Consider the following 21,913-nt stretch of genomic DNA (forward strand, 5'->3'; position numbering starts at 1 on the left):
TCCTGAGCCGTGATCCTCTTGGTTGGGTTTATGGTGAGCATCTGGTTAATGAGGTTCTTGGCTTCAGGGGTGACTGTGTCCCACTCTGGAGAAGGAAACTACAGAACAGCAGGCACACACACACACATACACATACACATACACATACACACATATACACGCACACATACACACACACACACGTACACAGGAACACACACACACACGTACACAGAAACACACACACACATGCACACACACACAGAAGAAATAAGAACAGAGTGTTTCATTGGGAAGTGCGGCTGGAGGAGCATCATAACGAAGTGTCAGCACTTACGTCGTACGCTCCAGCTTTGATCTGCTGGTAGAGTTTGTGCTGGTCCTCATCCCAGAAGGGAGGGTAACCCACCAGCAGGATGTACAGGATCACCCCTGCGCAGAGATTGTCAATGTGAACGGAAGCCTCGGGTAAGGGACGGTGTTGGGACTGTTAATGGCAGGGTGAGACCCAGTGAAAATCAGGCAAAACCATTCAAAACCAGGCATCTTCCGAGGGTTCAGAAGGTCTGGAACAGCTTTAAGGCAGTGATGTGGGAGAACAAGAACGAGATAGATAGATAGATAGATAGATAGATAGATAGATAGATAGATAGATAGATAGATAGATAGATAGATAGATAGATAGATAGATAGATAGATAGATAGATAGATAGATAGATAGATAGATAGATAGATAGATGTTGAGAGAGAAAGGCAGAAGGAAAAAGAAATGAGTCTGAGAAAGAGAGAGAGAGAGAGAGAGAGAGAGAGAAAGAGAGAGAGAGAGAGAGAAACAGACAAACAGAGACAAAGAGAGATGCAGACTAACAGACCAACATGGAGACAGAGAGCGGGAGACAGACAGACAGAGGAATGGCGATGCCAAGGAGAATGCCTGACTCACCACAAGCCCAAATGTCCACGGGTTTCCCATAGGCTTCTTTCCTCAGCACCTCGGGAGAAAGGTAACCTGGTGTACCAGCAAACCCTGCACATCGCCATACGACAAGAAACACGCTTAAACCCTCACCACACTGAATGTTGTGTGTGCGTTGAGTGTGTGTGTGAGTGTGTGTGAGCTGAGTGTGTGTGTGTGTGTGTGTGTGTGTGTGTGTGTGTGTTACATACCAAACCAGGCCTGCTGATCCCCTTGTACTTCTATGGCCAGACCGAAATCGGCCAACTTCACCGCTGCGTTCTTGCATTTGCTGGCCAGGAGCAGGTTCTCTGGCTGGGAGGGACATCACATGGACATCACATGGACATCACAGGTGCTCTCATCACCACCACATTACACGTGACTCATAGGTTCTACCAAGCCCCCCCAACACACACACACACACACACAGATGCGAGAACACTGCAGATACACTGATATAGCCATATAACATGCAGTATTCATTATTAGAACCACAGACTGCGCTGGGGCCGTGAGGAACTGAGCAGACGGCACCACACCAAGTCAGCGCGACAGTGTCAGTTACAGTTCAGACATGCCTGTGGCTCAGTGCGACCCCTGATCCCCTCCCACTCACGTACAGATGTACAGACACACATACCCACGTGGCCTTAAGCAACTACTTAACCTTGCCGTTCTCCAGATTTTAGTATTAACATCCATATTGTATTTTTTGTACACCTGGCTTAAAATAAGGAACAAAGTCAGTCTCTTCACACACGCAAACACACACACGAAGAATTTGAATGCCCTTCACAAGGATTCCAGAGGGATCTAGTGACGTCAGAATCCCGGTGAGTGCCAGACCAGCTCACTTCTGTAGGCGGCTGTTACTTAACACGGCAGCTCACAGGAAATCACCGGCCAGGCCGTACAGATGAGCCGGCTTGCACTACTAGGTCTACAGGCATTGGAGCGGAGAAGGAGCAGATGAGGTGGGAGCTGGAACCCGGTGTGTGTGTGTGTGTGTGTGTGTGTTTGTGCGTGTGTGAGTGTGTGTGAGTGGGTATGTGTGTGTGAGTGTGTGTGTCTGTGTGTGTCTGTGTGTGTGTGCGTGTGTGTGTGAGTGGGTATGTGTGTGTGAGTGTGTGTCTGTGTGTGTGTGTCTGTGTGCATGTGTGTGTGAGTGGGTATGTGTGTGTGAATGTGTGTGTCTGTGTGTGTGAATGTGTGTGTCTGTGTGTGTGTGTTTGTGTCACATTGTGCCTGATACAGTGTTAAGTAGGTTGGGCTCCTTCTGCTGTAGATAGACTGGGTGAGAAAGTGGGTTAGGAAGGGGGGGACAGCATGAGCAGTGAGAAGGTGGAGTTGGGGGCGGAGGGGGTGGTGTTTGGGTGGAATGGTGGTGTTGGTGTGGAGTTGGTGTTGGGGTGGAGGGGTGGTGTTGGTGTTGGGGCGGAGGGGTGGTGTTGGGGCAGAGGGGTGGTGTTGGTGTTGGGGGCGGAGGGGGTGGTGTTGGGGTGGACGGGCGGTGTTGGTGTTGGGGCGGAGGGGTGGTGTTGGGGTGGAGGGGCGGTGTCAGCTCTCTGCTGCCCTTCACCACCAGCCATCGGCGTGAGTAAAGACATGAGGGCTGTGAGCCACGGAGCACAGCATGAGCTGGATCTGTATGGGCTGAACTACGTGTTCCATCAGAAAGGCATTAAAACTGAAATCTGTGAAGCTTTTTCCCCTGACCAAACTCAGCTCCTGCTTTTTACTGGAGAAGAGCGTGTGATGAGTGGATCAGTGATTAGTTACCCTGGGATGAGTTACCCTGGGAGTAGTTACCCATGTCACACATTTTAGTTTATCACTGGGGCATCAAAAATGATTTGGACAAGATCTTATTTTGACAAGTAGGGATACAGACAGAAGCCAAAATTTCTACCGTAAATAAATGTTAAAGCTATTATTTTTAAATATATTATCCTGTTAGAACAAACGACATTAAGACCCCATTTAAACTGAGACAACAGAAGCAACCTGAGCACATAAAAAAACTTGACATTTTGTTTTCCTTTAGGCTGGATGCAGACGTATTCACACACATGCCTGCAGATGAGAGAACACAGGCCACAGTCCAACACACTCCATCCAACAGTTATCCCCCAGGAAGTGGGACAGCGTGTACAGCATGGAGGTAGACCGTGCAGGCAAGCACAGACAAACACAGCAACACAAGCATGCACAGGACGAGGGACAGAACCGTCACTCACCTTCAGATCTCGGTGCACCACGCCCATCTGGTGGCAGTGAAGCACCGCCTCCAGGATCTGCTGGATGCAATGACTGCATGCAAACACCAGGGGGCGCATGTTAGTCCGAGCAAGTGCCACGTTCTCTCATGCGCAGGCACAGGCGGGGAGGGGCGGCGGTAGAGTGGAGAACTACATCTGCGCGTTAACACGTTCGTTTTTGTATCACACATACAAAATGTTCTCCACAAAAAAAAAAAAAAAAACACTCCCCTTTCAACTCCTGCTGAAATTTCAACAAATGTGCCAGTGAAGAAGTATCTTTATTTTTATTATGTGACCTGTGCAGGGATCAAAGGTTTGACTTCACTGAACGAGTGGGGGCTTGAGTTTCTGAATGTTGCACTTCAAAGGCAGAAACAGAACAAAAGGAAGAGAAACAGCACAGAGATACTAACAGCCCAGATTCACATCTCTCAGAGCGCTCAGTTACAGAGGCACCTCGCCGTTACCACAGCAGCTCAAATGGCTCAGAAAAACAAACAACAAAAGAGATTTCGTGAACTCCCATCTAACCGGGCGGTAGGGATGGATTCGTGTCTTAACTTCAGGCGGAACCTCGGCAGTCGCACAGCGTATGCAAGTGCTAGCAGAGACCGACACATGGTCGTCAAAACGCATCGACACCCCTGCGCCGAAACAGGAAGCTCCAACTGACACCACACCACTTAACAGAGTTCTCAAAAGGTGAGATTTTCACTCTGCCACTCTTGGTGTGGAGACAAGAGAGACTATAGAGGTAGAGACAGACTCAGGAAGAGAGAAAGGAACAGAAGGGGGAGAGAGAGAGAGAGAGAGAGGGAGAGAGAGAGGGAGAGAGAGAGAGAGAGAGAGACAGGGAGAGAGAGAGACAGGGAGAGAGAGGGAGAGAGAGAGAGAGAGGAAGAGAGAGGGAGAGAGAGCGAGAGAGAGAGAGGGAGAGAGAGAGAGAGAGAGGGAGAGAGAGAGAGAGAGAGAGAGAGAGAGAGAGGAAGAGAGAGGGAGAGAGAGAGAGAGAGAGAGGGAGAGAGAGAGGGAGAGAGAGAGAGAGAGGAAGAGAGAGGGAGAGAGAGAGAGACAGGGAGAGAGAGGGAGAGAGAGAGAGAGGAAGAGAGAGGGAGAGGGAGAGAGGGAGAGAGAGAGAGAGAGACAGGGAGAGAGAGGGAGAGAGAGACAGGGAGAGAGAGAGACAGGGAGAGAGAGGGAGAGAGAGAGAGAGAGAGAGAGAGAGACAGGGAGAGAGAGGGAGAGAGAGAGACAGGGAGAGAGAGGGAGAGAGAGAGAGAGAGAGAGAGAGAGAGAGAGAGAGAGAGAGAGGGAGAGAGAGCGAGAGAGAGAGAGGGAGAGAGAGCGAGAGAGAGAGAGAGAGAGAGAGGGAGAGAGAGAGACAGGAACAGAAGGGGTTGGGGTCCACAGAGATAGGGGCTTAAAAAAAACACAAATGTGTGACTGAGGCCTTCTAAGGAGAGGATAGCAGGAGGGAGTGGTGAAGGAGAGAGAGAGAGAGAGAGAGGGAGAGAGAGAGAGAGAGAGACAGGGAGAGGGAGAGAGAGAGGGAGAGAGAGAGGGAGAGAGAGAGAGAGAGAGAGGATGTGGCAGGAGCAGGCCGCTGTTGAGACACGGCGTATGGAAATAAGGCGCCACGTCTGGTGCAGAACGCGGACGGCGTGAGTCAGGCTGTGTAGGCGAGAGAAGGGGGGAGGGAGAGAGAGACCGAGAGTCAGAGAGAGGGAGGGAGGGAGAGAGAGAGTCAGAGAGAGGGAGGGAGGGAGGGAGAGAGAGAGAGAGTCAGAGAGAGGGAGGGAGAAAGAGTCAGAGAGAGGGAGCCTGCACGATTGCACTTATCCTGGGCTAAATCACACAGTGTGCACGGCGCACTCACACGGGGGCCGCTAGGGCCGCCGAGCCCACTGCTTTAGCCCAAAAGGACGGCGAGACTGGGCCCCTCTGTGGCCCTACGAGCAGCCACTCGTAGGTGAAGGGGGAGGTGTTGGCCTGCTCCTGCCGAACGGCAGACAGTCCCGGCGCAGCCACACGACTCCACCAGCAACGGCAGCTGGTGCCCCTATAGACTCACACTGCAGCTGAGACTCACACTTATGTGACATGGCTAGCCTCCTTTACAACACCGCAAAGGTGTAAACACGCAGGTAACCGAGTCAAATAATAAATACTGAAGAGTAAAAAAGAAACAGATAAATATTAACCTGACACTTTTATCCAAAGCAACTTACAATTATGACTGAGTACAACTTGAGTAATTGAGGGTTAAGGGTCTTGCTCAGGGGCCCAACAGTGGCAACTTGGCAGTGGTGGGACTTAAACCAGCAACCTTCTGATTACAAGTCAAGTACCTTAAACACTAAACCACTGCCCTGCCACTACCTTGTAAACGAGAGGAATAAGTCATTCTGTTCCATGGCAGGAAAGGAACAGTACGGTGGAGAAGAAGAGAGAGAGAGAGAGAGAGAGAGACAGACAGAGGGAGGGAGCACGGTTGTTGGAGCGCGAGCGTACAAGGCCTTGAAGAGGTTAGAGGAAGTAGTTGCTATTCCAGTGCAGAAACAGGAACTGTGATCCCCCAGCACAGGGCAGACAGGCAGGACGGACAGACAGGTCAGCATGCGGCGACCCATGCAGAGGTCAGTGCACACCCAGTACTGACCTTCAGGTCCCTGTGCACTATGTCATGGTGGTGAATGTGACCGACACTGTCTAGAATCTGATGGATACAGTGACTGCAGAGACGAGACAGAAAGGAGGGACAGAAGAAGATGGAAGAAGGTGGAGATAAGGGTGGAGCGAGCCTTGGGGAGGGGCGGAGCTGGTGGGTGGAGCAACGCGGTGTCATAGGGAGGATGTGAGCATTTTGGGCCCTGCCCTGCACTTTACACGTGAAGGTGTCCGAGGTGTGCCGCCTGACGCCCCTGTACCTTAAATGTGTAATGGGGAACACACAAAACATCTCAAATGTGAAAACACCAGGCAGCGTGACTGGCAGGCGGCGTCACGCGATCTGCTGGCACTCTTCGGGTGCGTATGTGGAAGAGACTTGACTTGGCTCTCGCTACCAGTCAAGGTCAACTGAATAAACTCTGAGGCAGGATGGCGTGTGACAAATCAGAGTCTGTCCTGCTTGTGTTCCTCACATCCCAGAGGTTCGGAAAAGCCTCGCAATGTCAGCAAGCAGACACACACACACACACAGTTTAAAGCGTGGGGAGCCCTGTCTGTAGCGCCACTGTCTATAATAACACCTCTCTCACACTCCGGTTTCAAGAGCCCTTAACTGTACTGGTGAGAGGGCTCAAAAAACAACAGCACCAACGCTGGCTATACGGACCCCGCGGTGGTAACGCTGGGCGGTATCTGTGAGGAATAAATTAAGCGAATGGAAAGAGTGTGTGTGTGTGTGTGTGTGTGTGTGTGTGTGTGTGTACGTGTACCAGGCTGACAGCGCTGGGCGTGAGGCAGTGGATTGAGTCAGAGATGGCACACTAATTATTCGTGTTAATTAGAGGCCTACTTTCAGCTTTCTCTAAGGAGGGGAGTCTAAAAGCAAGTAGAGCTGTGGGATAGCGTGTGGCCTTCAGAGGGCCAAGACCAGGCTGGAGTACGTTCCTCTACCCAGGGGGCAATGACGATAGGATATACAATATCACAATACTTGGTAAAAATTTCAGTGATACAAAATACCATTTCCACAAGTTTGCTTGTTTGTTTTTTTTTCAAGGCAAGTTCACAAGTGGCTGAATGCGTAAAAAAAGAAACTCTGCAACAGCAAGAAGTGCAAAAGGTGAAACAAAGTAAAATATTTAAGGCTATAAGCTTCTGCGTTCCCTCTACCTAAAATCTTTAATGATATTTTTACACTACCGCATTTAGAATTTGACACGTATGGTGAACTAAAGTCATTAAATATGAGATCCCATTTTCTTCATTCTGGCTAGATGGAACATGTATCTATTAATCACACATATTCCTGTCAAAGAATTTTAACAGCAAAATATAACAAAATATAACAGGCCTCTTCTCATTGGTTTTCTCCTCCACTTCTTATATTGCTTCTCTTGGCATTTCTCATGCTCTCTCTCTCTCTCTCTTACTCTCTCTCTTGCTCTCTCCCTCTCTCTCTCTCTCTCTCTCTCTCTCAGTTTTTCTGTTTCTCACTACATGTCTCACACCCCGAGAATACGCCCACACAGCAAAATTGATTACATTCCTGAAAAGGGACTGTAATGTGTGTGTGAGTGTGTGTGTGTGTGTGAGTGAGTGTGTGTGTGAGTGTGTGTGTGAGTGAGTGTGAGTTTGTGAGTGTGTGTGTGTGAGTGTGTGTGTGTGTGTGAGTGTGTGTGTTAGTGTGTGTTAGTGTGTGTGAGTGAGTGTGAGTGAGTGTGTGAGTGAGTGAGTGTGTGTGTGTGAGTGTGTGTGCGAGTATGTGTGTGTGTGTGTGAGTGTGTGTGAGTGTGTGTGAGTGAGTGAGTGTGAGTGAGTGTGTGAGTGAATGAGTGTGTGTGTGTGTGTGTGTGAGTGTGTGTGCGAGTGTGTGTGTGTGTGTGTGAGTGAGTGTGTGTGTGTGTGAGTGTGTGTGTGTGTGTGTGTGTGTGTGTGTGTGAGTGAGTGTGTGTGTGTGTGTGAGTGAGTGTGTGAGTGTGTGTGTGTGAGTGAGTGTGTAAGATTAGTGTTGAAGGAGGTGAATAAGAAAACCAGAGAGAAGACGAGTGCGTGAAGCTGATGTCTGCTGACAGGACGCACACCAACAGCTACAAATTTCTGAACTACTGCGAAAGAGTCACTCACACTGCTAACTACCTGCAGGACGCGAACGCATCATACCCTGATTTACATACAAAGGTGTCTGGGAACGGAGAGAGAGATGGAGAGAAATGAAATTATGGGGGATGACGGAGGAAAGGTCAGTACCTGGCATCTGCTTCACTGTAATACTCTCTGGCTACGATGTCTTCAAACAGCTCACCGCCAGTGACCCTAGAGAGAGTAAACAGGGGCATGAGCAAGCGCTCATTACAGCAACGGTCACCTCTCCTCTGCGCGGGGCGCGATTTAGCCACCGCTTCAGCGCTGGAAAGTAATGCAGCATGCAACTGGTCTAAGACGCAGGGGTGACATTGTTAAATGGTCGTGTGAGTGAGTGCGCAATAATGAGAGAGAGAGAACGGGGGTAGAAAGGAGAGAGAGAGAGAGAGAGAGAGATAGGGATGGATGGATGGGGGAAATCCTCCAGAAGAGGCATCCCATAGCTGCGGGGGGAAGCCCCTGCTGCAGGATTCTCTACAGCCGGGTAGCCCAGCTCAGTTGCTATGGAAACTAGCTCTTCAGCAAAGGGGAGCGTGAGGGATGCTGTGGGAGCCAGGGGGGTGGGAGAGCCATCAGACATGCAGCAAGCCCAGATAGCACAGAAAGGCACATATGGCATAGGCCATGTTAATAACATAATGAACAGGCGCTTACAAGTCAAACAGGAGGTAGTGAAAGCCTTCCTCGGATATACTGTCATGGAGTCGAACTGGAGGAGAGAACACACACGAATGTATTATGTCTCTGTCTCTCTCTGTGTCTGTCAGGCACAGGCTGTAAACGCCCCCCATGAAAACGTTAGAGAGCAGACTGCGTCCGTCGTCGTGACAATAAGACGGATTAGAGTCGTGGAGGTTGCTGCGATAATTGACAAGGCTCGTATCCGGATCAGTGAAGTGTGCGCATGTGAGTGATGGGTTCGTGGAGGACGCTCACCAATGTTGGGGTGCTTGAGAAGACGACAGATTCGGGCTTCACGTTCGAGCTTCTGGTGATCTGGAAGGACAAGGGCAGTCAAAAGTCAGAGTTCAGACAAAGGGAGACACACAGCTCCACCAAAACTGTATTCATCTCGGAGGAATTCATTCAGAAATGTTGAAAAATGCTCAGAAACATTTGATAGCAGTTGGAAAGCTTCCACAGTCACAGCAAGAATCACACAGATAGCTTCCAAAAAAAGGATATTTTTTCATAATGTCATTTATAGTAGGAAATGAACGATAACCAATGATATAACACTATATGTTCACTTTCAACGTCATCTTGGATCTAACCAGAACAGAGACCTTCATTTAAAGAGCTTTTCTTTACAACATGTCTCTCCAGGAACGAAAGCAACTCCAGTGTTACTAAATAGCATGATATCATGCTGAACAGCATGGCTAACGTCCATGCGTTGATGGCCACACTCCTAGCCTTGGCAGAGAGACTCTGCCATGATGTGGCTCCGCACGCAGCTAGACTCCAGCACGTGCACAACCACATGAGCGCTGAGGTTGTTGTGGTGTAACTGTTCAGTCTGAGAAACCCTCGCTGATGGCCGCCTACCATGAATAAGGGTGAGGTTTCACCCAGCCTGTTGTCTGAACCTACAACATGCAGGACGTATGACGCGAAAAGACGGATGCGAAGCATGAGAAAAATAGTGCTGATAGCACATAATCACATGAACCCGTTACGTTGTTAAAGGTATATTAAAGATTTGGATTCATGCTTGATTAAAATATACCATTAATCTACCATCAACAAAAGTAAACGAATACATCCGGGTCAGTGCTTGCTGTCTCGGTCTCTGCCTCACTAGTGTGTGTTACAGGCAGGCATGTCCGTTATCACGCGTGCAGACGCCATTTATTAGGGCCGCTCAGAAATAGAGAGCGCAAGCATTCATAACTGATCATGCGCGCCCTGTGAAAGCCTCTCGTAGCCCAGGGGTGCCGACATCTCTCCTCCTGCTCAGCTGTGGATCTCCGGCACTAGAAACATACTGCTCCTCCTCCTCTGTGCTGCGGGCTCCACTCACTGTGATCTCTGATCAGCTTGCCCTACCTAAAACCCAGTTTGAGCTGATATAATGGAGCTGTTCTCAGAACAGTGAAAAGGGGATCTTTCATAGCAGATATAGGTCCTAACTGCTAATCAGATGGATTATTACAGACATACCAAGCTGTGCGTCTGGATTCAAGATCTAGGTTATGGAATCTAGAGCTTCAGAGCAGGCGATGGTTCAGTCAGTGGCTAAGAATTTTTAGAGCACTATCCCTAGTGCTTTAAATGTAACTGACCCAATATCTTCCTTTAGTGCTTTAGCGTTAGCAGTCAGGAGAGACTGGCTCAATCCGAAAGCTGGTTACCTTAAAGAAGCATGTACTGAGTCTTAAGAAACAATAAAAACTAAAGAACATTCTAAGATTAGCCAATTGTTTAGAAACAGCTGGCAGTCAGCTCAGAAGGTTTTTAAAAAGTCCAAAGGGAAAGAAAAAGTTAATTGTGTCTATTACATTTCAGGCATATGCTATATAAGAATGCCTTAGACTGGAGGAATGCGAGGAAGCGTTATTAAAGTTATTGTTTTACCTTATGTAAGTTAAGTGTAACCTTATGCTAGTGTATCAAAAAATGCTTCAAACTGGTACTGGTATAGTATCAGTCAATGTTTTTTTCCAAAGTTATTAACCATCATTATAAGTCAGCAAGTTTTATAGTGGTGAATCACTGTATGATTGTATGTAGTGACTGCAATTTAACCGTGTGTGCTATGATGTAAAATCCTTTGTCGTCACCCACTTAATACCTTGCCATTTAAATGGATATAATTGCAGTGATCATTCAACAAAAGGGTAAATGACAACTAGGCTGAGTTTGAACTTTGGCAACCTGAGCAGTAAACGAAGACCCATGGAGACCGCCGAGTGTGACGTCACCTGTGCATCCGTCAGGTAAGAACGGTCCATGCATCCAAACACACTGGAACTCCCCTGCAAACGTCGGTGACGTGAACACTTCTGGTCAAATCTGGGAAGCCTTGTTCAGGCATCAATTGCAAGAGACATGTAGTACTATGCACATGGGTCTACAGAGAGATGGCATGTGTGTATAGAGCCATCGAGCTATAAATACCCAGTAGATTATTGGTATGATAACAAGCTGTCAACAAACACAGTGAGGAACAAATCAAGTGAGCAAAGAGGGTTTTACAGGGAAACAGTGTGGGGCCACAGTATTGTTTTTTCTCTTTGGACTTCACCCCATATAAAATGAATTTTAAAAAATCATAAATAAAAATGTATTAGACAAATCTCTTAACCAAAGATGCAAAATACAGATCCAAAACCATCAAGGGGAGAATCGTGAAGTTCAGACCCCAGCAAGTCATGTACAGCAAAAGGAAACACAAATGTGCATGCAAACACACAAACACAGACATGGATGCAGGCAGATACGCAGGCACACACACACACACACACAGAGGAGGTCTGGGCTTAGACTCCGTACTCCCTGCTGTTTGGGCCTGCTGTCTGCCGCACGTGACTCATGAGGGAGGAAGCAGAGTGGGGAAGAGCCCTGTCTGACTCCAACCATGCAGCCCCTCGCCTGACGGGGGCAACACTTCCCAAAAGAACCCTCGTCTCCAAAATCCACCCCAACCAGGACGAATGATGTAACACTTTCATCTTCTACGGTCCCAGTGTTTATGTGTTAGTGCTTTTGAGAAACTGGGTCAGTTTTGGAAAGTAACTGAGTTCTTTGCGAGAGTACTGTCTCAGATTCAACACAGGTGTGGTCGAAAGAAATGGATGTCACTGCAGAGACCATTGCTTTCTGCTGAGTCTGCAATAATGGACTGTGGTACCTGTAGCTCCCTTCAGACAGCAAGTAGAACAAGGTGTCAGCAACACCCAACTCCCTGGATTCAACTCCCAGGCAGTACACAGACTGTAAAACTAATAAATGTGCAAGCGCTTGTACTATTATGGACACTGACAATTCACTGTTGGTTATGTTAGTCCTGTTCGGTTGCGTCGCTCCCAGAATGAACCTTGCAGATGGATATCCTGCACCCAAGGATCATAATAAATGTGGCTCACGGAGGCACCCGCTGACCTGAAACAAGCACGATTGCACAGAGTGGCATCTCATTGGTACTGGAAGAGCGTTTCATAGTCCTGGCAGAAACAAACACTGATCAAACACTTATTTTTATTAGTGTTTACCTCAACAGCACCTCCCTATACTAGAAGGCTGTCATGGCTGCTTTGGTGTTAGTCTAGTAGTGTTAGTTTAGCAGTGATAGTCCAGTAGTGTTAGTCTAGTAGTGTTAGTCCAGTAGTGTTAGTCTAGTAGTGTTAGTTCAGCAGCGATAGTCCAGTAGTGTTAATCTAGTAGTGTTAGTTCAGCAATATTAGTCCAATAGTGTTAGTCTAGTAGTGTTAGTCCAGCAGTGTTAATGCAGTCACACTCTTCAGCATGTGTGGCACTTTGGGGAAATCCAGGCCACTTTTATGGTGCATTGCAGGTGTTCCTGATGAAGGGGAAGGACCAGTTGTAAAAGATGCCCAAATGTGGTTTCAATTACATAACATGAGAATCCTAAATAAGTTCAATATATGCATATTTTAGCCAGCTGTTGTGCCAGGTCTCTCCAACCCCACCTGCCTCCCCCACCAGCCTGCAGCAAGCAACTGTCACAGACTTACTCCAGTTCCACTGACTACATTCTGCCCTTGACGCTCTAGGGAACTTAAACTCTTGATTGCTTTCTAATTAGCTTAACGCTGGTCGTTAGGGAACACCATACGCATGTACCAAGTGTGAATAATTGGTGACTTTTCAGTGTCTACATGTACTTTGCCAGAATTGTAAATTGGGCTGTCCTAATCATGGACTGAGCTTGTGTAAGGGTTACTCTGTCCAATCAGAACGCTCATTTTGCTTGCTGCTCCCACAAAGCTTGGTACTTGAACCAACAGATGAATATGAGCAATTGAATGAGCAAAAGCAAACTAGCAATGGACAGCTAGCCTAGCGTTAGTTCCCCAAGTCAGTATTGAAGGGCCATCCACACAGGACCGAACAGTTCCAGCGAGCCACATGCTCTGCGTTTATGGCGTAGCAGGCTAAAACAGTGGGAGGCAATCAAGTGTGCTCACTGGAAGGCTAGGACCATCCGCCCAAAATTCTCACCTCGAATCTGATCAGTGACTAGCTGGTTTTTGAGCAATGGCTTCCTTCATTCCATTTTTTCTGAATGGCATTGTTATTTTTTCGAATATTTACACTATGTTCCCAGGGACTTTAACTTGTTCAGCCATGAAAACACGTTTCAGATTGCATGTAACACTGAATTTGATGTCATCTTTTAGTTTTAAATCGTGGTAATGTATCTCTGCACATATCCGATTATAAATGCCGTGAGCATGAGCGTGTTCACACAGTTATGAGCTGAGTCACGACAGCCAGTCAGAACAACTTCCACTTGTAGGTACCACTTTGTTTCAGAAAATGACAATAACGGAGGCACAGATGGCAATCGGTAGGACAACACTGCAGTCTGGGGACATTGGTGTGTGTGTGTGTGTGTGTGTGTGTGTGTGTGTGTGTGTGTGTGTGTGTGTGAGTAAGTGAGTGAGTGAGGAAAATGCATCAGTTGGAATGCAGTTCTATGACCCTGAGCACCTGTGTGTGTGTGTGTGTGTGTGTGTGTGTGTGTGTGAGTGTGTGTGTGTGTGTGTGTGTGTGTGCGTGTGTGAGTAAGTGAGTGAGTGAGGAAAATGCATCAGTTGGAATGCAGTTCTATGACCCTGAGCACCTGTGTGTGTGTGTGTCTGTGAGAGTCAGCTGACTCCCATGCTCTAAGCATGTGGGGTTCACAGACACGCTGTGTGCAGTGTGCCAAGATGCCTTAGCAGCCTACAGGCTACCCCCACATCCCACTGCACACACACACACACACACACACAGACTAACACCCTCCTGACTAAAGCAGCCCTGACACAGGCCTTCTCTGCAGCATGCGTAGCATCATCGCAAGCTTATTTTCACAGCCTAATTACGAAAACTGCCAGTGTTTTACACCTGTCTTGACATTTCGAAACTGAGCGTTTTGACATCTTTGCAGGCCCAGAAATCACAGAACTCATCAGCCAATCTGAATTCAGTTCAATTGGGTTAATGCACCTCTCGTTTTGGGGGAATTTTTAAAATCTAATGAATTCATCCAGACCATTGCTGAATTTCCACTGAATTCATTCAGATCATTGCTGAAAGGACAAATCAGTGATTCTATGGTTAAATACTGTACTTTGCAGGTACTGACCTCAGTGAATCTGATTATTGATATTTACTGGACTTTTTCACATAGGGGACTGAATGTTATATTTAATGCAAGTGCATTATCATTCATTGTGAAAACAAGCATCATAAATACTAATTATCTGAAATAGCAAATATCTTAAAACCAACCAATAATAAAACCAACTCAACGCTATAACCTCACATCATATGTCACCTACACACAATACCAACAAGCCTCCATTGTTTACCCAGCTGATCAGTTCTGTTTAGAGTCAAAGTAAATTGACTTTATCACCCAAATCTCCCAAAGCTGGCCAGGAACAGCTGGGTGTGCAGTCCTGGAGACCGTGCGGGCCATGCGAGTGTGAACGTGCGGCCAGCCCCCCGGTGCTCATCGCACTTTACCCACCTCTTGCTGAGAGCTTTTTGGTGTTGATTATTTTGGCAGCATACTCTTGACCCGTGCAAAGCTTGACACAGCGCCGCACAACTGAGAAAGCTCCCCTGAAGAAGACAAAAAAAGCAAGACAGACAATTTACTTGAGAGGAAACCTGCGTTCTGCACATACCAGAGGCAGAACGGACATGAGCACTCAGATCTAATGACATCAGTGTTTATTGCACAGAAACAAAATAGAACTAAAAGACACTGTTTCACATGATCACACTGCTCAAGCTCGTTAGGTATTAGGGCAGCCAATAACAGCCAGGGAGAATCACCTAATCACCTAAATAAACCTGAAAGAAAACAAAAAACAAAACAATAGTACAGGCAGCCTACAGTACCAGACCAAAATCCTACTGCATCTTTTTTTTCCCAAGCTGTGTTGAGAACAGCTTGCATAACAAAACCTGTGGGAGCATCCACAATAACTCCTGATGTCATCCTTCACCAGCTAATTTTAGTGCACCTTGCTGCTGCTGTACAGCCCTTTGCGCACATCTGGGCAGCATCCGTGCGGACCCTCTGGAATCAGCAGGCAGTCCTGGGATGTGGGACGCTGCAAGAGGAACACGCATCTCCACGTCGCGGCTGCCTGACTGTGAACCTCGCTCGTCTAATCTGACTTTAAATAAATGACTGTATAGAATCTATTGTTTCTCAAATCTGGGTCATAGTGGGGAAAAAAGAGATGAAGCAACAAGGAGCACATAGATGGAGGGGAAAAAAAGACTCTCCACAGCGGAGCTCCCTTTGCCAAGATGACGACCGGAGACGGAGAAGCCGTCACCCATCGGTGTAATGGCAAAAGTGGTTTTCATTAACGTCTCTGAGGAGACACTGAGCTTATTTAGCTAGCGGAATCCAGGGGAGTTGTGAAGAACATCAGCTACTCCGGCTGCATGAACTGGGAGGCGTTCTGGTTTCACTGGCACACAGTACAGAAAGGCTTCGTGCGATCTGCACTAGATCGCTCTCCTTACTTGGAGGTGGAGTATCCGACCTGCGGGCAGCCACTGGCACAGTCGGTTATACCCATGATACTGACACACTTCTGTCCGCTACACAGTTGACTTGGCTTCGACAATTACAAGAGCACAATTGAAATGATACTTGGTACTTGACCCAAATTATTCGTTTAATCTTCATAACACGACTGAATCTAAACTTTAATTTGGACACCAGTCTTCAGATGTTGCCATAGGACTAGGTTGCCTATTTAATAAATAATATCTACGCTTCTAAGAAACAGCGTTTCTATTAATACATGTTCTATTTCATCTATTGTTAAATGTGAGCTGGACACATATAGCTGATCACGGACATTCCCTGGAAATTAGGTTACAACCCCCGCGCGAACACGCGAGCGCGTCTGTGTCAACACTTTAAAATGGCAGAATTCCAACCTGCGGAGAAATAAAGTGTGTTTTCAATACGATCTGTGTTATGATCCGGAAAACGCTCAATAAAAAAAGCGTTCAATAATTTACAAGAATACGGGGCAAAAGAATCGCAACACTAAGAGAGGGGAGGGCGCGAGCTAAATAATTAGCTAACGTCAGGCGCAAGGCATGCTTCTGCACGCGGATTATAGACAGCAAACAGCCGCGCGCTTCTGAGCGCTCCAAATGCCACTTCAGCAGCTGCTCTGGCGTGATAAAGCAACTCTTTCTCTAAATAAAACGCCAATGCCGATCAAAGCTGAACAGTAATTACAACTCCTGCAACTTACTCTATCATACTCAAGTAAAAGCAAGTTTATCTTATTTGAAGTGTTCTTCAGAGATCCTGTCAAAGTGAACTCACTGTCAAATTTTTTACGGCGCCCTCTTAAATGTGAAATAAGAACTAACGACTGAAGCTATAATCCAATAATGACATACCGCTTTTATCTTATCACTTCAGAGAAAACACGAAATGCTGTCTTACTTTCCGAGCTCTTCATAAAGCTGATATTCGTCAGTAAAACGTGTACAGGTTGTCGTTGCCATGTCTCCCCTCCTTTGCTTGGTTCGTAGGCAATCCGAACTATATTCCTCCACGCACTACGATAAGGCGCTATAATAATACTACAATACAGTACAGATATGCACCCGCGTGAGGGATAGGTTCACTGACAAGTAAGCTTCGCCGCCTTCCCAGCCCCTCACTGAATATGCCGTCCAACTGCAATACAGTTGTTTTCTATGGGACGCCAAAAGGGCCAACCTGAGACAACATTCAAACGCGTCATACTTTTGATTTGGGTAATGTATGGTTCTATGACACCTTTTACGCGTTAAGGTATGCCGCAGTTATTGAGAAAGCCGTCAAAAATGCCAGAAACATGTAATATAAGAATTTTTTAGCAAGGTAAATTATGCGTTTTGGCGCTCCATAATATGCCTAATTTATGACATTTTTGTAATAGGGTATGAGCTCCACCTGCTTGTTTTGATAGCCAATACATTTGAACATCGTTCAGCCAATCAGGGTTGAAGAAGATCATGCCAGACCAATTCACCACATGCGTAATAGTCTGAAAGAGGAGTCCCATCTTCTTATACATGACTTTCGTTGTTAATTTTTAATTTTCTTTAGTATGTGTATTAATAATATTCATAATTTTCAATACTATTAAAAACTATTTAAAAGAGAAAAAGAAGGTGTTTATCCAATAGTGTCTAATATGGGCACCTGTCTAATATAAATGAGTAAATTAGCTTGTGTAAGCACATTAATAATAATAATAATATAAATAATAATAATAATAATAATAATAATAATAATAATAATAATAATGTCACTTATTTAACCTATTTAAATTATTTCACAACACTAAAACGCTACTCATGCTCCAGAGTCCATGTGTGTAGGTTTCAATGGAACATGACATTAGATTCTTATAGTTATCTTTAAACTTGTAAATCTCATTATTGTTGTGTTTAACATGAAAACCAATGTCTCCAAGAGTACTATGCTATCTTTCACTGAAATACTACAAAGTGAATTCTTTAAACATTTTCAGATAACTTACATTTTATTTTAGCTGATGCTTTTATCCACAGCAACTTACAACTATGACTGAGGGTTAAGGGTCTTGCTCATTGGCCCAACACTAGCAACTGGGTGATGTTTGAACCAGCTACCTTTGGACTACTAGTCAAGTACCTTAACCACTGAGCTACCACTGCCTCTTACTCACAGAGTAACTCTCAGGGTAACTCACAGAGAAACTTTAATGTGAAGAAAATTTGGAGAACAAAAGGTGTTACTGGGAATATATCAGTATCAAAACACTTACAATAGTGTTACTGGGAATATAGCAATGTCAAAACACAATAGTGTTACTGGGAATATATCAGTATCAAAACACAGTAATGTTACTGGGAATATAGCAGTATCAAAACACAATAGTGTTTGGCCTTATAGATGCACAATGCACAATACTCATGCTTAAGACCGCCATCTGGTGGCTTTATTTTGTAGATAATTGGCAAATTAATTTGTGCAAGACCTTACAAGTGGCTGAATATACAGCTCAAGAAAAAATAAGAGACCATTACAAAATGATCCGTTTCTCTAGTTTTACAATTGATGGGTATGTGTTTGACCAGGCTGAGTAGTTTTGTTGTATTCTATAAACTACTGGCAACATTTCTTCCAAATTCCAGATAAAAATATTGTATTTTAGAGCATGTTTTTTATGAAAATGACTAATGGTCAAAATAACAAAACAGTTACAAAAATTACAGACCACAAATAATGCAATGAAAACAAGCTCATATTCATTTATAAACAATACAGTAATATTTCAACTTAAGATGAGTCAAGAAATCAATACTTGGTGGAATAACCCTGCTTTTTAATCACAGCTTTCTTCCAGCACAGTTTTGTAAGCGGCTTGATTCATGTGTCCTTCACAAAGACAAATCTGCCCAATTCCAGCCTTGCTGAAACACCCCCATATCATCACCGATCCTGCACCAAATTTCACAGTGGGTGCAAAACACTCTAGCTTATAGGCCTCTCCAGGTGTCCATCTGACCATTCTGTCTAATCATTTGTTGCACAAAGCTGAAAATTGCACTCATCAGAGAAGATGACCTTACTCCAGTCCTCTAAGGTACATTCCTTATGGTCTTTCGCAAACTTCAGTCTGGCTCTTCTTTGCTTCTTATTGATGAAGGGCTTTTTCTAGCTTTGCACAACTTCAGCCCTGCCTCCAGAAGCTTGTTTCGAACCGTCCTCACTGTGCAGTTCACCCCAGCTGCTGCATATCATTCTTTTTGTAGGTCACTTGACATCATCTTATGGTTGATATTCGAATGAGGTGGCGATCATCACGGTCGGTAGAGAGTCGTTTTTGACCTTTGTCAGTCTGTAGCTGTTGTTGTCCCATGTGTTTGCTGCTTGACCTTGTTCTTATGAAATTTTCAAGATGGAAGCATTGTATCCCTCTGCCAGTAAAGCGACAATTGAACCTTCCTTTTCAACTCTTTTGGCATGGTCTGCAGCTGTTTTTTGATTACACTTACTTTTTGGGTAGTCCTGGCACTGCTTTTCCCATCCAGCTGGATTCTGAAACAAGAGAACAGTGATGACAGCAGCAGAGGTTTTTATACTGTTGCTCGTTAGAATAGAATTTTGTTAAGGTGATCACCTATTCAGCATCTCATTAATGCACTTGAATGGAATGGCTGCTGTACATGTGGGGATATGGATTTAAGAAAAAATCGGAGTGATCTCTTATTTTTTTCCGGAGCTGTATATATATTCATGGTCTAGTATATCACAGTGGGTTTTCAGTGGGTTTTCATAACAGATAAATAACAGATAAATGCTAATAAAGGTCCTTTGAGATTTACAAACTAAAAACCTTTGGTTGTAAATGTCAAAGTGCCATCTAGAGGACATTTTAAATGTAATTGACATGATTGTTACAATTATAAATGAATATGTCAAAGAATACTTTCTGCAGGAATATGGGAACAAAAACGTAAAACATCATGTTTCATTGCAGGGGTACACATTGTCCCCAAGAAGGAAACAATCTACTTTAATCACATTGCAGAGAATATGTAATTATGAAACAAATGACAGGAAGTTGCCTACAATGTAGCATGACATAGCTTATTATCTTGATGGTTGAGAAAAGCAAGTATATTATGAAATAAAATCTTAAAATTGAAGATCATAGTTCTGTTTTACTACAGAAAGGGCAGTAATAGGAATGTGAGTCTATGCAATCTATAGGAAATGTAAGATTCATTGTAAGATTGGTGGTTTTAAACTGCACAAGCCACACATACACACACACACACACGCACACACACACATAAAATTCCTGTTTCACCCTTAATTTATTTTTCCTTACACTCAGGCCTTTTACCAGAGGCCTGGGAGTTTGAGGGTACACAGTATTTTTGCTGATCCAAGGATTGTGTTCTTCTGGACTGAGACCAATGTCAGTCCTGGGATTTGTTGGTGCCACTTCTCCATCTTAGGGGCCACAGCCCCATGTGACCCCATCACTAGTAGAACCTTGGTGTTAACCTTCCACACTCTCTCCATTTTTCTTTTAGTTTCTATTTATCTATCTGGATCTGGTAGGGCCCACAGGATCTTAGTCTTGTTGTTCTCCACCACTCTCTGCAGTTCTTCCCATTTTGACTTGAGGATGTCCAGCTCATATTGTATATGTTCCTGTATAAGATTCCTGCCTCTTGGTTGTGTTCCTGTATAAGATTCCTGTCTCCTGGTTGTGTCTCTCAGTTTGTGCTTTCCTTGTCAGCATCTTACATTCCATGTAGGGGCTTATCCTGTCATGGCACTTTGTCTGTTTCCATGGTGACCATGTCTGCCAACTGACTGAGGCGGTCCCTCATCAGCTCATCCTTGGGGGCCATTGCTTTGATGTATTCATGGATGTTTGCATTCAACTGACTTTTGAGGACCTGCCTTACCCTATAGAAGTACTTGGAAGTTGGAATCCTTCTCATTTCTACTTCATGGGTCTCATGTTATTGGAGAATCTCTATGTACACTGCCTGGCCAAAAAAAAGGGTCACACACGTCCAACATTTAGTTGGACTGCCTTTAGCTTTGATTATGACACGCATTCACTGTGGCATTGTTTCCACAAGCTCCTGCAATGACAACATTTATTTCTGTCCAGAGTTGCATTAACTCCCCCCCCCCCCCCCAATATCTTGTATTGATGATGGGAGATTTGGACCACTGCACAAAGTCTTCTCCAGCACATCCCAAAGATTCTCACTGGAGTTCAGGTCTGGACTCTGGTGGCCAGTCCATGTGTGAAAATGATGTCTCATGCTCCCTGAACCACTCTTTCACAATTTGAGCCCAATGAATCCTGGCATTGTCATCTTGGAATATGCCCGTGCCATCAGGGAAGAAAAAAATCCATTGATTGAATAATCTGGTCATTCAGTATATTCAGGTAGTCATCTGACCTCATTCTTTGGGCACATAACGTTGCTGAATCAAGACCTGATCAACTGCAGCAACCCCAGATCATAACACTGCCCCCACAGACTTGTACGGTAGGCACTACACATGATGGGTGCATCACTTCAGCCTCCTCTCTTCCTACCCTGATGCGCCCATCACTCTGGAACAGAGTAAATCTGGACTCAGACCACATGACCTTCTTCCATTGCTCCAGAGTCCAATCTTTATGCTCCTTAGCAAATTGAAGCCGTTTTTGCTGGTTAGCCTCACTGACAAGTGGTTTTCTTAAGGCTACACAGCTGTTTAGTCAAAATCCCTTGAGTTCCCTTCGCACTGTGCATGTGGAAATACTCTTACTTTCACTATTAAACATATCCCCGAGTCCCATTGCCATTTTTCTACGATTTGACTCACATGTTTAAGTGATCGCTGATCATGATCATTCAAGATTTTTTTCCCACCACATTCCTTCCTCAAAGATGATGTTTCCCCACTGTCCTTCCACTTTTCAATAATGCGTTGGACAGTTCTTAACCCGATTTTAGTAATTTCAGCAATCTCCATGCATGCCAATAATTTGACCCTTCTGAAACAGATGAACTTTTTTCCACGACCACAGGATGTGCCTTTCGACATGATTGTTTAACAAATGAGAAGCTACTCACTGCATCAGTTCGGGTTCAATAACTTGTTGCCAGCTGAAACAAATCACTC

The 21,913-nt window shown here is 45.4% G+C and overlaps 1 protein-coding gene across 26 annotated transcripts in view; it reads right to left on the bottom strand.

Moving 5' to 3' along the window:
• LOC113583472 (calcium/calmodulin-dependent protein kinase type II subunit beta) overlaps positions 1 to 16,882 on the bottom strand; it is a 35,290-nt gene extending 18,408 nt beyond the window's left edge. For 19 of the 26 annotated variants that reach the window (XM_027019983.2, XM_027019964.2, XM_027019940.2 and 16 more), the window contains exons 1-10: positions 16,676 to 16,882; positions 14,714 to 14,808; positions 8,947 to 9,006; positions 8,665 to 8,719; positions 8,116 to 8,181; positions 3,175 to 3,247; positions 1,147 to 1,249; positions 923 to 1,006; positions 317 to 411; positions 1 to 98 (exon numbers count right to left, since the gene is read on the bottom strand). The exon at positions 1 to 98 is cut by the window's left edge and continues 25 nt beyond it. In XM_027019983.2, coding sequence (XP_026875784.2) covers positions 1 to 98; positions 317 to 411; positions 923 to 1,006; positions 1,147 to 1,249; positions 3,175 to 3,247; positions 8,116 to 8,181; positions 8,665 to 8,719; positions 8,947 to 9,006; positions 14,714 to 14,808; positions 16,676 to 16,737 — 791 coding nt within the window. In that variant the 5' untranslated portion in view covers positions 16,738 to 16,882. Of the gene's footprint in view, positions 99 to 316; positions 412 to 922; positions 1,007 to 1,146; positions 1,250 to 3,174; positions 3,248 to 5,857; positions 5,931 to 8,115; positions 8,182 to 8,664; positions 8,720 to 8,946; positions 9,007 to 14,713; positions 14,809 to 16,675 lie in introns of all 26 variants that reach the window. The other 7 variants (XM_027019958.2, XM_027019934.2, XM_027019910.2 and 4 more) reach the window with 1 other exon arrangement.
• Between the last annotated feature and the right edge of the window lie 5,031 nt (positions 16,883 to 21,913).

The sequence above is a fragment of the Electrophorus electricus genome, chromosome 17 (assembly GCF_013358815.1).
Source record: "Electrophorus electricus isolate fEleEle1 chromosome 17, fEleEle1.pri, whole genome shotgun sequence".
Classification (NCBI taxonomy): domain Eukaryota; kingdom Metazoa; phylum Chordata; class Actinopteri; order Gymnotiformes; family Gymnotidae; genus Electrophorus; species Electrophorus electricus.